The sequence below is a fragment of the Pseudoliparis swirei genome, chromosome 20, assembly GCF_029220125.1.
Source record: "Pseudoliparis swirei isolate HS2019 ecotype Mariana Trench chromosome 20, NWPU_hadal_v1, whole genome shotgun sequence".
Lineage (NCBI taxonomy): Eukaryota > Metazoa > Chordata > Actinopteri > Perciformes > Liparidae > Pseudoliparis > Pseudoliparis swirei.
In genome coordinates, this window is record NC_079407.1 from 5,781,175 (window position 1) to 5,794,556 (window position 13,382).

The window sequence follows — 13,382 nt, forward strand, 5'->3', positions numbered from 1 at the left end:
CAATGACGGAACAAGTTCACAGCATGTAGCAGCTTTATTTAGAAATGTTTACATTCTCATAAATTGGCTCAAAATGCCTTTAAGATTCTTTCATATTGCACTACCACAAATTAAAGCGGGCTGGAGACATTTAAGACTTATTTCTTCTTACAAATGAAGAGTAAATTGGGGGGGGGGGGGGGAGAGAGAAGCATAAATAAAAAAGGCCCACAGAACTTCAATAAACCGCACAGAAAGTGCAGTCTGAAAGTCTGGACAACCAGTATGTCAGAACTAAATAAAGAAGAATATTTACAAAATATCTTTCTGCTTTTTATCAACTATAAACCGAGGAATTAAAGTCTCCATTTCATAACGACAATGTGTGTGTCGGGTAGGCAAAGATCTCTTGCCGATCCACAACTAGTGTACCAACGTTGTTAACAGTTCCTTTTCATTGGGCGGGGAAGTACAGCATTTACTTCATCGTCGACGCTCGTGCCCCGCTGTGTTGGAAACGGATTCAGACTCCCGTGTTCCTTTAGTTTGTTTTACCTGAACTGCTCGTGAACGTGTTAACTAAGGAGACAAATAGGCACTATGGTCACTAAGCTTTTCCTCAGATGCCGGCGGCTGCTGAAATGTCACATCCAACACGCCTCGTTTACATGAAGAGGGGAAAACTGACACACATGCCAGGTCGGGAGTTTAAGTCCGTACCGAGTACAGCCTAGATCCATTTAGTCAGCTAAAATGTCATCTGGATGTGACGCGTCTGAGGCGCTGTTCAATGCAGGCCTAGAAGTTTAGAAATTATTCAAGGGGAGGCCCCTCTGACTTTTTTTTGTGTAAAAAGATGTTCCTTCTTTCAAAGTGCACACTTGTCCTTTACCGGGAGGATAGAGTCCCGTGCATGACAAGCGTTCTTCATTTGATGCAAAGTAGAGAGGGCAGGACATGAGGAGGAGGAGGGGAAAGGCAAGTTAGCGGGGCTGGAACGTCTCACAGCGGCGTGGCAAACGGGTATCGTTGGCTTCGTTGGCGACGCTGACTACAACACCCCGCCCCCCCCCCGACTGAACAAGGCCGCCGCTCACGCCTTCATCAGGGCGCTGACCACGGCGCGGGCGTTGAGGCTGCGCAGGTCGTTGTAGGTCTGCCCGGTGCCCACAAACACGATGGGCTGTCCTGTGATGTAAGTCATGGAGATGGCAGCGCCGACCTGTGGGGGAGGACAGGAGGACTCGTGAGGGCTCCTGAATTACACACACACACATCAACAGGGTGGATGGGAGTGGACGCAGGATACCTTGTCGTCGATGGTGTCAAACTTAGTGAGAACAATTCCATCGATGAGGCGAGGCTTGTCAGACATGGAGTGGTCGGCCAGAGCCTGATTGAACTTGACCTGAGGAGGCGAGGACAGACAGTTAATCTGTGAGGCACTGTGCTTTCCAGAGGAGGAGGAGGACAACATTGCATCTGGTCACATGACTTTAAACGCGACAGCGGAACACTGACCTCTGCTGGAGAGTTTAAGAATAACAAATCCATACGTCCTACGGCATTTCCTTTTTTTTGTATCACGGTCACATTATTACATATACCGTGGGTTTCGGGGATTTGAAGCACTCCTCGAAAAACAAACTACGATTGACTTTCAGCTCGGCGTCGGTCCTCCGTTTCCGTCTCGTGTTCGTTTGAGCAGCTGAAGTGTGAATTTGTGATCGGCCTTACCAGCTGGTCAACCGCCTCGTTGCCCACCAGAGCCTCTCCGACAAACAGAACCAGGTCGGGCATGTTGACCGCTATCAGTTTGGCCAGGGCCGTCATGAGGGGAGCGTTGTCCTGCATGCGCCCGGCCGTGTCCACCAGCACCACGTCGAAGGCCTGGTTGCGGGCTGTGTGGACGAAACGCAGACGGTGTCCCGTGTGAATTGACCATACGGGTGATATTAATCATTGATGGGAATGGCAAGTTGGATTCCGCAAAGAACCACGACTCAACGGGAGAGACGGTATTGTACCGTAGGCGATGGCCTCCATGGCGATTCCGGCCGCATCCTTCCCGTAGCCCTTCTCGTAGAGGTGGACGAACGGGCGGCCCTCGTGCTCCGGGGGATGCAGCGAGTTCAGGCGGCGCTGATGAGTGCGGAGCTGCTCCACGGCGCCGGCACGGAACGTGTCGCAGGCTGCGATCAGCACCGTGAAACCGTTCTCGATCAGCCAGAAAGAGATCTGGAGAGAGAGAGAGAGAGAGACGTTTGGGTCATATGCGGACGACACAAATCGGCAGGGTTCTTACACATTTTGACCGATGGATTTCCAGGACTTTAAACCAAATTTCCATAAACAAACTGAAATCTTGGTGTCTACGATAAAAAAAGTGAGAAAACGTTGTATTTAAACAAACAATGAGAATTCCGAAGCATGCAGTATAACCTTAAATGACACAAATGAATGAGAGACAATAGTTTGACTGAAAGAATAAACATTTATAGAGATGTTCATTCTTATGTTCGCTTATGCTTTGAGCATCTTTCTTTTAAAAACCTATTCATTATTTCAAACTCAGCGTGAATGAACATTGAATATAACAAATGTCCATGACTTTTCCCAAACTTTTGGGATTTCAGTTTTTCCCAGGACTGGAAATAATAACCATTTTAAAATTCCGTGACTTTTCCAGGTTTTCCATGACCGTACGAACCCTGATCGGGACATGTTGAGCGGGACAGTGTGACATGTGTGGCAAGACATCCAACAACTACAGCGGGGCAAATATTTAACCGCTTTAAATCGGTTTTACATGTTAAAGAATCGGGCATTAGTCACAGGACTCATGAGGTCATACTGCCTGACTGTCTGGACACTTCATTGACCAGGGCCGTGTCACCTGAGAACCAACCAAGGCCCAAAAGTGGCGTCAGTTTTCAAAACCTGAGTATCATAAAATAATAAAACCCCAAACATAACAAAGACTATCTTTGGATTGAAACTGCTACTTTTATCTACGTAATGGTGATTGAGCCTGTGGACCACTCATTAAAGTATTGCAATATTGATAAATTTGCGCTATTAATAACTCTCTCTCTGTGTGTGTGTGTGTGTGTGTGTGTGTGTGTGAGGTACTTTGTGTTTGTTTGTTGACTACCTAAATAGCCCTTTAAATATATAAAAAAGTTGATATTTCTTATATGTTTGACACAGTGAAAAACAGCCTGGAGTCAAATTGACCCCAAAGAACACCGACATTAAACATTGAATGGGGTCAAATTGACCCGAAAGGTAACAGGAGGGTTAAATAAACTCCCCCTCAAATCCTTAACCAGGAGGATTTGTGCTGAGCGGACGGATCCATCTTATAAAAGTTGGACAGGAGCACTGGTGTAACGACACATGCTTGATAATCAAACAATTCAGTTTCAGACATCCAACGGCGGCTCACCTTGGCCAGGTTGGTGGACTTTCCGACGCCGTTGACGCCGCAGAAAGTCACGACGAAAGGCCGCCGCTGGTTCTGGGCCTCCATGACGTCTCTCAGAATGTCCACCTTCCGCTTGGGCTGCAGGATCTGCACCAGGGAGTCCTGCAGGGCCGCCTTGACTGTCGAGGCCACCGCTACACACACACACACACACACACAGAGACACAACACATGTAAGCTCAATAGTTAGTCATTTATCTACAATGTGTGTCCCAACAAGTACAACATTGTGGTCCGAGCAACATGGTAAATTGCATCCTGTGTAGCTGAAGCTGAGGGGAAGATCCTCTTTTAATCAATTTACTTCAATAATCACAGACGACGTTGGGGGAGAACTCATTACTGTAATCACATTACTTTTCCAGCATGGAGACTGGCGCTCGAAGAGCAGGAGAGGCGAAGGCGTGGACGGTGAACATCGCATTGGGACAAAATGAAAAAAATTGAAGAAAGTGGGCGGAGCTCGTGGGTACTCACTGGTGAACGTGCCCATGACTTTGCCCTCCAGTTTCTTGGCGACGGAGTCACAGAGCTGGTAGGCGATCTCGGCCGCTACATTCTTTGCTGTGGGACGCAATGAAAGGGGAAGGAGGGACATCAGACTCAATCAGAAAATCGGAATCTAGAGCGAGCGAGCGAGAGTGTGCGACGCCAACGTGCCGATGAGGTGGTCCTTCATCTTCTCCAGCACCGACTCCATGTCCTCCCGGCTCAGGCTCTTGGAGCCCACCAGGCCCTTCAGCATCCCAAACATGCCACCAAAAGCACCTTTTTTGGAGCTGAAGTGAAGAAAAAAAATACTAAGAATTTAAAACACTGAGCAATTGTTCACTGTGCAAATTTCATTTGACACACAAAGCAAAACCTTGCTTTTAAAATATATATTTCTAATAAATATAAAATAATATACCCAGAAACAACAGTGTACCATTTGAATACTCTCTTACCTCGTCTTGCTTGTTTTACTGACAACCGCCTTCTCCTCTTCCATCTCCTCTTCCTCGTCCATCTCCTCTTCCTCACTGGACTCGTAGTCCACAGACTGGAGTTCACCCTTCATGGAGTTTAGCTGCATCCCCTGAAACACAACCAGGACATTTGGGACTTTAGGAATTGATTTTTAAAGTTATTGTACAGAATACAAATGTTTTTCTTACTCCAAGACCCTCTTCGGAGGGCTGGGGGAACATACCGGGTCCATTTGTGCTTCTTGGTTCTGGTTGCTACCATTTAGAGAATCGTCTCCATTCCTTCCGCTGTAGTCCAGCTCCTTGGTGCCTCTACCGCCCATGTCCCAAACACGCATTTGCTTCTCCTTAGGCTTCTGAGGTTTCGGGGACTTACTGCGAGTAGGATGACAGAAAAGCAGAATTAAACAATCAGAAATAAGCAATTAGACTTTAGACTAGATTTTACACGAGGCAAGTGACACCTCCTCGTGTTTATTTATTCTTTTAAAGCATTTGAATGTATTTTCTTGTCTTGGCCAAGCAGATAAAAACATATGAAACCTGCTTATATTTTCAACACATATCATGACCGAAAAGTCGGGTGATCATTTTTAAATGGGGATCAAAACATTGCTTATCGCTGAAATGAGACTTTTCTCCAACCTGCATGGCCATTCAACGCTGCTGTTGGGCCAAAATGCACCTGTACAAGTATAAAACACAACGTGCTGGACATTTGTGAAAGCGTTTTCTCTTACGTGACTTTTTCAGTCGGCGCCGCCGTGTGCTTGCGAAAGAATTCCTCTCGCTTCTTCTGGATGTCCGTACAGCCGTTCTCAACCGTCTTCTGCCCGGTGGACGAGGCCTTGCCTTGATCCGCTTTGACGGGCTCAGCTGCAGGAGCTGGAGAATATGGGAACAAATCAACAACAACAAAAGTCAAGGTTGAAACTAAAATAATGTCACACCGGACATTTGGAAGGAGATATTTGAGAAGAACCTCGACCAACAGCACATACCCTCCTTTTTGTTATTTTTATTCTTCTTGCCAACTGGTTCCTTGACCTTTTCCCCACCTTTGGTCTCAATCATTGACTTCACAGTTTTTTGGGATTTCTCGGACTCCTTAAAGGTCCGCATGGCGGCAGGACTCCGAGCTTTGCTGCTGTCCTCCGCATCCCTTTGTGGAAACATTTGATGCATGTCAGAACAGGCGGTACACAACAAAAATACTTCTGGTGAACGACGCATCCTTAGGATCTCGTTGTAGTTACATAATATATGTAAAAGGGGCATCATGACACTCGTGTAGAATTTCTCCATCACAGGAAATCACGTCTTTTTACCTGAGAAGTATCTTGAAGTCATCCCCAAATTCAAAGCTGTTGTTGATTAGCTTCAACGCCCCCTTTTGCTCCAGCTCATTCTTATAACGATCCCTAAAATGGAGCTGAACGTCATCTATGAACTTGTCCACGTACGTCAGCGTCAGGATCTTTTGAAAACCCACCTGGGCAGAAACGAGGGGCAGGGGGGGGATCAGTGGTCAACCTCAAGCTTTTGAAAAAAAACATCAGAACACAACTCTGTGATGCTGGATTATAGACACACGAGTTTGCAGTTGAGGGACTTACCACAAAAATCAACTCGAACTCATTGTCGAGCTTGTATTTCAAAATCAGGGCCTCGTGAGTATATGAATTGTTCCCGCTTCGCTCCTGTAACAACCACACACACACACACACACACACACACACACACACACACACACACACACACACACACACACACACACACACACACACACACACACACACACACACACACACACACACACACACACACACACACACACACACACACACACACACACACACACACACACACACACACACACACACATTGCGTTTCCACTAACGCTTTACAGCTTTACGTCTTCGTAACAAACCAAGTCAAAAGGTTGCTCATTGTAACAATGTTACGCTATTCACGGCGGTTTAATACGCTAACGTTACGCAATACGCTAACCTGTCGGCGTTAGCATTAGCTTCCCGAGCCACAGGGAGACTTAGTCACAGACTTGACTGTCTGTCATGGGCTTTTTTTCTGTCACTATGTCCCACCTGAAGGATGACGGAGCGGATCAAGGCGTTGACAGGCCCGGTGAAGGATTCACTGACCCCGGCTCCCTGAAAACACCACAACACGATCCCCCCTTTGCTGAAGATGGTGAAGAAATCTAGCATCTTGACACCGTGGATCTAGAAAGGAAGAAACACACAAGGGAGAGAGAAAACAGATTAAACAGAAGCCCCGCGACAAACGAAGAGGTCTGTGAATATTTAGAGTCGTCCGACATACTCTCCAGACTATTTAATCTCACCAAATAGTAGTCGAATCGATGTTAAATCCCCCACGGGTCAAATCCGCCACCAGAGCAAAACTGTTTTAGACACGTCAGACGCGAAACCCGGAAGTGACGAGCCCCTTTCCTCTTCTTCTTCTCTTGAGTTAGACGGCGGCTCGCAGACAGCTTAAGGTGCAGAGCGCCGCCTACAGACCAGGAGGTGTAACGGCACATCGTTTTGTGTTGTTTAAAAAGGAGTACTTCTCCTTCTCCTCTTCACAGGTTCTCAAGCAGATCCCTTTACTCCATTTCCTGTCCAGCCTCTCTGATTGTATCATGCAATCTTTGAATTTATGCTTCATACAAGTTGTTGTGCAACTAAATATTTTAAACATTTACTTCTAACTCCACAGTTACCACACTTCTTTACTTCACACACTCTTAGTTCAGCCCCTCCTTTCTGTTACATTGGTTTCATCCGGGTTTAATTCTTACCGTAGTTTTTTTTTGCTTTGTTGGGCCTCACTGTGCTTTCTTGTTGTTTTTTTTGCCTTACTTCTGCTGCTTTGTCGGTCAAAGCACTTTGTAAACTCTATTTTAAATCTGCTGTGCTGCTGTATTGCTATACTGAGTTTAGTATTGTGTGATTCCTCCATCTGTTTTCGTCTTCCCCCCACTGTGTCTGCCACCTCTCCATTCCTTTCTTTGTAATCACTGCTTTCCCTCTCTTTTGCCAAGTGGTATTGGTACAGCTATTTCATTTTGTAAAGCCATTTATGCAATATTATCAACTTCTCATTCATTTTCAGCACATCTTGTCCTGGCATCCATGAAGAACTGGACTCATCCACCACCTCTTTGCAGCTGTACTGCATGCTCTTAATGATAGTTTCAAATGTCTTAAGTTATGTTTGTATGACATCATGTGTAGCTATTTTAACACAACTGGAAGGAAATTTAAACTGACACAATAACTGTGACATTGTGATATAGTCTCATTGAATGGTCTCAGGATGTTGCATTAACATATTGGCAGTTGTGTATTTCAACAATACAGTCCATCCTCTTATTTCTTCTTCATAATAGAATACAACCATCCAGATAGAGAGAGCAGTCTCATTCCTGCCAATGAAATGTCCTTTTTATTAAAAAGTACTCAGTGAGTTTATTTTTTTGTCCGTACACATGCTTTTTCGTAAATGTTATACTACCTGCTCGCTGAAGAATAAAGTCACTTTGCATTTGAAATGTGTGGTTTGAGGGCGTCTCTTTCGGCAGTTACCAACTTTAAATTGTTTCCGGTGGTATCAGTGACATGTTTTCACTTCTTTGTTGCATTCTGTTACTGTCATGGAACGGTCACACTGAAGTGAAGTCTTTCGTTCTTTTAATTTCTGTGTATGGCACAGAGAAGATCATTTTTAGAGATGATTTTTGAGGTGTTGAACACATGTTAGCAACATAAGTCAAACCTTATCTTCATCCGTTTGAGTACTTACTGTGCTGTAAGTATTATTGTTCATCCTTTCATATCATTTCATAGGTAGACTAGGGAGGCTTCATATACAGGACTGTCTCAGAAAATTAGAATATTGTGATAAAGTTCTTTATTTTCTGTAATGCAATTAAAAAAACAAAAATGTCATGCATTCTGGATTCATTACAAATCAACTGAAATATTGCAAGCCTTTTATTCTTTTAATATTGCTGATTATGGCTTACAGCTTAAGAAAACTCTAAAATCCTATCTCATAAAATTTTAATATTTCCTCAGACCAAGTAAAAAAAAAGATTTATAACAGCTGAGTGTTTGTCAAGGCTCAGGAAACCCTTGCAGGTGTTTCGAGTTAATTAGACAATTCAAGTGATTTGTTTAATACCCTACTAGTATACTTTTTCATGATATTCTAATATTTAGAGATAGGATATTTGAGTTTTCTTAAGCTGTAAGCCATAATCAGCAATATTAAAAGAATAAAAGGCTTGCAATATTTCAGTTGATTTGTAATGAATCCAGAATGCATGCCATTTTTGGTTTTTTAATTGCATTACAGAAAATAAAGAACTTCATCACAATATTCTAATTTTCTGAGACAGTCCTGTATATCAAGATGTAGGCTACAATCAAGTCAGAAGTATCCACCGTTTATCTTTCTCCCTTCAGGTTGGATCCATAAACTCTGGAAATCAAAAGTATCTTCATCAGCACAATGTGAACAGGAGACAAAAAAAGTCTTCTGTCATCATCAGCTTCACCCTCATCGACACTGTCATGCTCTTCTTCATCATCGTCGTCAAGCCCTCCAAAACCTCCACAGTCTGCTCTGAGCTCGCTGTACGCCGGGTCTCTTTCCTGGAGGCATCGCCCCGGAGCCTCAGGTGCTTTCTGATGCAGAGGGACGCCTGACCAGGGGGTGCAATTTCCACAGAGTTATGCCAGGCTGTGCAGAACAGCCACTTCGGGGCTCTGCTGACCACTCCTGGCTTCCTGCAGGAGGATTGATGCACGTACATAATGCACCAGGTTCTGGCAGAGGGGTCAATGTCCAATCGGATTATCCCCCTGATTCACAACATGTCCCACTCTCAGTATCCTCAGAAACTGAGGTTCTACTATTACATTGACCTGGGCAGGAACCCCGACGGGTTATAATCTCATCAACACGATGGTGCTCAAGTGTGAGTAATGGAAATAATGTAATGGAAAGAATGTGGGTTTTTTTTCTATTTCTTGGGAGTTTTTCCTGATCCGATGTGAGGTCCTGGGACAGGGATGTCGTATGTGTACATATTGTAAAGCCCTTTGAGGCACACTTGTAATTTGTGATATTGGGCTATACAAAATAAACTGAATTGAATTGGTTCTTTGGGGTCAATTCCATAGACATTTATTTAACCTGGTGTCAGTCCCAAGTGTGAAGTGATATCTGTGGAGATCTGTTTTCAGCCAACTGATTTTTCCTCTCCTAAATATGTCAAATTAGCATTATGGTTCTTATAAACTTCCCCTGTACATGATTCTACTATCTTTAATAACCTCTTTGTGTTGTCTTTTCCAGATCTGAAAGACCTGGTGAAAAATGAGAAGACACTTGATGGATGGCATGGACACCTCGAGCGATGGACTCAGTGGAGAAGGCAGCTCACCAAAAGACACGCTGGAGTCGGAGTATGACCTCACTGAGACTTCCATGCACCACCGGGAGTAAGAGGGGCGAAAGCTTCAATGGTGCTCATGATCATCGGTGTTTAAAGACCGTGATGAAAGGCTGGCTAGAAGTTGGGTTTTACGCGACATCATTTGAGCGTGACCAACATGGTGTGTGTGTGTGTGTGTGTGGTACGTTTGTTTATACAGGGATTCCAAGCAGCACGGATGTACTTCTTGCTTGGAAGTCAAGGCCCTCTATCCTTATCTGGCTGACTAACTGTAACTAAACCTAAGTACTTAACTTTAGTTTTACAATATTGTACTACGCACACCGTGAAAGAATATGAAGGCCATGGGTGGAGTGGGTCCGTGGGTGTTTCATTATTTATTATTATTATAATTTGTAATTTAGTTTAGCCTTTTTATATATTTTTTATTTTATTATTCCTGTTTTCTTCTTTACAATTGCAATCTGATTGAAACATACACACAAAAGGAACATAATTTTTATTTGATCACCGTATCTCATATTGTGCATTATCAATAAAGTATATATAAAACACATTTAAAAAAAGGTTAATATTTAGATGCATGCGGTTTACCACCAGGTGGTGCATTGTCGATTGTGTAAGTGAGGAGATTCAATTTTTTACCAGAAACAACAAAGATCACAGTGAGATACTACTACTGAATTTGAATTTTTTAATGTCATTTATGTTTTGAGAAGATCCTAATTTATAATCTAATTTAATCTAATTTGAATTTGAATTTTTTAATGTAATTTATGTTTTGAGAAGATCCTAATTTATAATCTAATTTAATCTAATTTGAATTTCAATTTGAATTTTTTAAATGTAATTCAAGTTTTGAGAAGATCCTAATTTAAGAAACTAATTTAATCTAATTTGAATTTCAATTTGAATTATTTTAATGTTGAAATTGAAACTGAACCGCTCTTAGTCTGGACTCTCCCCCGAGACCTGTTGACCTTGGGAGCCCCTAGCAGGGGCCCCGGACCACACAGCTCCCAGGATCACTAAGCCTCTCAAACTCCTCCACCACGTTAAGGTGGCGATTCACAGAGAAGATCCTAATTTATAATCTAATTTAATCTAATTTGAATTTTTTAATGTAATTTTAAATTTTGAGAAGATCCTAATTTAATCTCATTTGAATTTCAATTTGAATTTTTTTAATGTAATTTTAAATTTTGAGAAGATCCTAATTTATAATCTAATTTAATCTAATTTGAATTTGAATTTGAATTTTTTAATGTAATTTTAAGTTTGAGAAGATCCTAATTTATAATCTAATTTAATCTAATTTGAATTTGAATTTGAATTTTTTAATGTAATTTTAAATTTTGAGAAGATCCTAATTCATAATCTAATTTAATCTAATTTGAATTTCAATTTGAATTATTTTAATGTAATTTAAAATTTTGAGAAGATCCTAATTTATAATCTAATTCAATCTAATGTGAATTTGAATTTGTTTAATGTAATTTTAAGTTTTGAGAAGATCCTAATTTATAATCTAATTTAATCTAATTTGAATTTCAATTTGAATTATTTTAATGTAATTTAAAATTTTGAGAAGATCCTAATTTATAATCTAATTCAATCTAATGTGAATTTGAATTTGTTTAATATAATTTTAAGTTTTGAGAAGATCCTAATTTATAATCTAATTTAATCTAATTTGAATTTGAATTTTATTATTTTTAAATTTTGAGAAGATCCTAATTTATAATCTAATTTAATCTAATTTGAATTTGAATTTGAATTTTTTAAATGTAATTTTAAGTTTTGAGAACTGGATCAACCAGAGAAAAAACCCAACACAAGCAGGTAACCAGAGAAAAAACCCAAACACAAGCATGGTGCAAACAAACACCTGTGTTGTACTGGTTTGATCTAATCTAATTTGAATTTGAATTTTTTAAATGTAATTTAAGTTTTGAGAAGATCTTAATTTATAATCTAATTTAATCTAATTTGAATTTGAATTTCTTAATGTAATTTTAAATTTTGAGAAGTTCCTAATTTATAATCTAATTTAATCTAATTTGAATTTGAATTTGAATTTTTTTAATGTAATTTTAAGTTTTGAGAACCGGATCAACCGGAGAAAAAACCCAACACAAGCATGGGATGTGCAAACTCCACACCTGTGTTGTACTGGTTTGATCTAATCTAATTTGAATTTGTAAAATTTAATTTTAAGTTTTGAGAACCGGATCAACCGGAGAAAAAACCCAACACAAGCATGGGATGTGCAAACTCCACACCTGTGTTGTACTGGTTTGATCTAATCTAATTTGAATTTGAATTTGTAAAATTTAATTTTAAGTTTTGAGAACCGGATCAACCGGAGAAAAAACCCAACACAAGCATGGGATGTGCAAACTCCACACCTGTGTTGTACTGGTTTGATCTAATCTAATTTGAATTTGAATTTGTAAAATTTAATTTTAAGTTTTGAGAACCGGATCAACCGGAGAAAAAACCCAACACAAGCATGGGATGTGCAAACTCCAGACCTGTGTTGTACTAGTTTGATCTAATCTAATTTGAATTTGAATTTGTAAAATTTAATTTTAAGTTTTGAGAACCGGATCAACCGGAGAAAAAACCCAACACACAATGGATGGATGCAAACCACACCTGTTTATAATTTGATCTAATCTAATTTGAATTTGAATTTTTTAAATGTAATTTAAGTTTTGAGAAGATCTTAATTTATAATCTAATTTAATCTAATTTGAATTTGAATTTCTTAATGTAATTTTAAATTTTGAGAAGTTCCTAATTTATAATCTAATTTAATCTAATTTGAATTTGAATTTGAATTTTTTTAATGTAATTTTAAGTTTTGAGAACCGGATCAACCGGAGAAAAAACCCAACACAAGCATGGGATGTGCAAACTCCACACCTGTGTTGTACTGGTTTGATCTAATCTAATTTGAATTTGAATTTGTAAAATTTAATTTTAAGTTTTGAGAACCGGATCAACCGGAGAAAAACCCAACACAAGCATGGGATGTGCAAACCCACACCTGTGTTGTACTGGTTTGATCTAATCTAATTTGAATTTGAATTTGTAAAATTTAATTTTAAGTTTTGAGAACCGGATCAACTGGAGAAAAACCCAACACAAGCATGGGATGTGCAAACTCACACCTGTGTTGTACTGGTTTGATCTAATCTAATTTGAATTTGAATTTGTAAAATTTAATTTTAAGTTTTGAGAACCGGATCAACGGAGAAAAACCCAACACAAGCATGGGATGTGCAAACTCCACACCTGTGTTGTACTGGTTTGATCTAATCTAATTTGAATTTGAATTTGTAAAATTTAATTTTAAGTTTTGAGAACCGGATCAACCGGAGAAAAACCCAACACAAGCATGGGATGTGCAAACTCCAGACCTGTGTTGTACTGGTTTGATCTAATCTAATTTGAA

General features: G+C 40.5%; 2 protein-coding genes across 2 annotated transcripts; one reads left to right on the top strand and one right to left on the bottom strand.

Annotated features, from left to right (window-relative positions):
* Nucleotides 1-19: 19 nt before the first annotated feature.
* On the bottom strand, nucleotides 20-6,908 carry srpra (SRP receptor subunit alpha). The gene is made up of 15 exons (XM_056440809.1): nucleotides 6,800-6,908; nucleotides 6,540-6,677; nucleotides 6,051-6,134; nucleotides 5,763-5,926; nucleotides 5,436-5,596; nucleotides 5,175-5,319; nucleotides 4,659-4,809; nucleotides 4,414-4,544; nucleotides 4,127-4,245; nucleotides 3,944-4,030; nucleotides 3,428-3,600; nucleotides 2,007-2,217; nucleotides 1,717-1,880; nucleotides 1,289-1,387; nucleotides 20-1,201 (listed from the first exon to the last, which is right to left on the bottom strand). Exons 2-15 carry the CDS (start codon nucleotides 6,660-6,662, stop codon nucleotides 1,073-1,075), a joined length of 1,941 nt encoding a protein of 646 aa, XP_056296784.1. The 5' UTR covers nucleotides 6,663-6,677; nucleotides 6,800-6,908; the 3' UTR covers nucleotides 20-1,072.
* Nucleotides 6,909-8,113: 1,205 nt separating this feature from the next.
* tirap (toll-interleukin 1 receptor (TIR) domain containing adaptor protein) lies at nucleotides 8,114-9,938 on the top strand. The gene is given in 5 exon segments (XM_056441201.1): nucleotides 8,114-8,121; nucleotides 8,881-9,094; nucleotides 9,096-9,406; nucleotides 9,408-9,442; nucleotides 9,823-9,938. Coding segments are annotated over 5 exon segments (684 nt in total).
* Nucleotides 9,939-13,382: the final 3,444 nt, after the last annotated feature.

Coding starts and splice junctions, on each gene's coding strand:
- srpra (XM_056440809.1), bottom strand. CDS start 6,662: ATGCTAGATTTCTTCACCATCTTCAGCAAAGGGGGGATCGTGTTGTGG. Junction 1,881..2,006: donor CATGGAGGCCATCGCCTACG/GTACAATACCGT, acceptor TCGTCCACACAG/CCCGCAACCAGGCCTTCGAC. Junction 1,388..1,716: donor ACGAGGCGGTTGACCAGCTG/GTAAGGCCGATC, acceptor TCGCCTCCTCAG/GTCAAGTTCAATCAGGCTCT.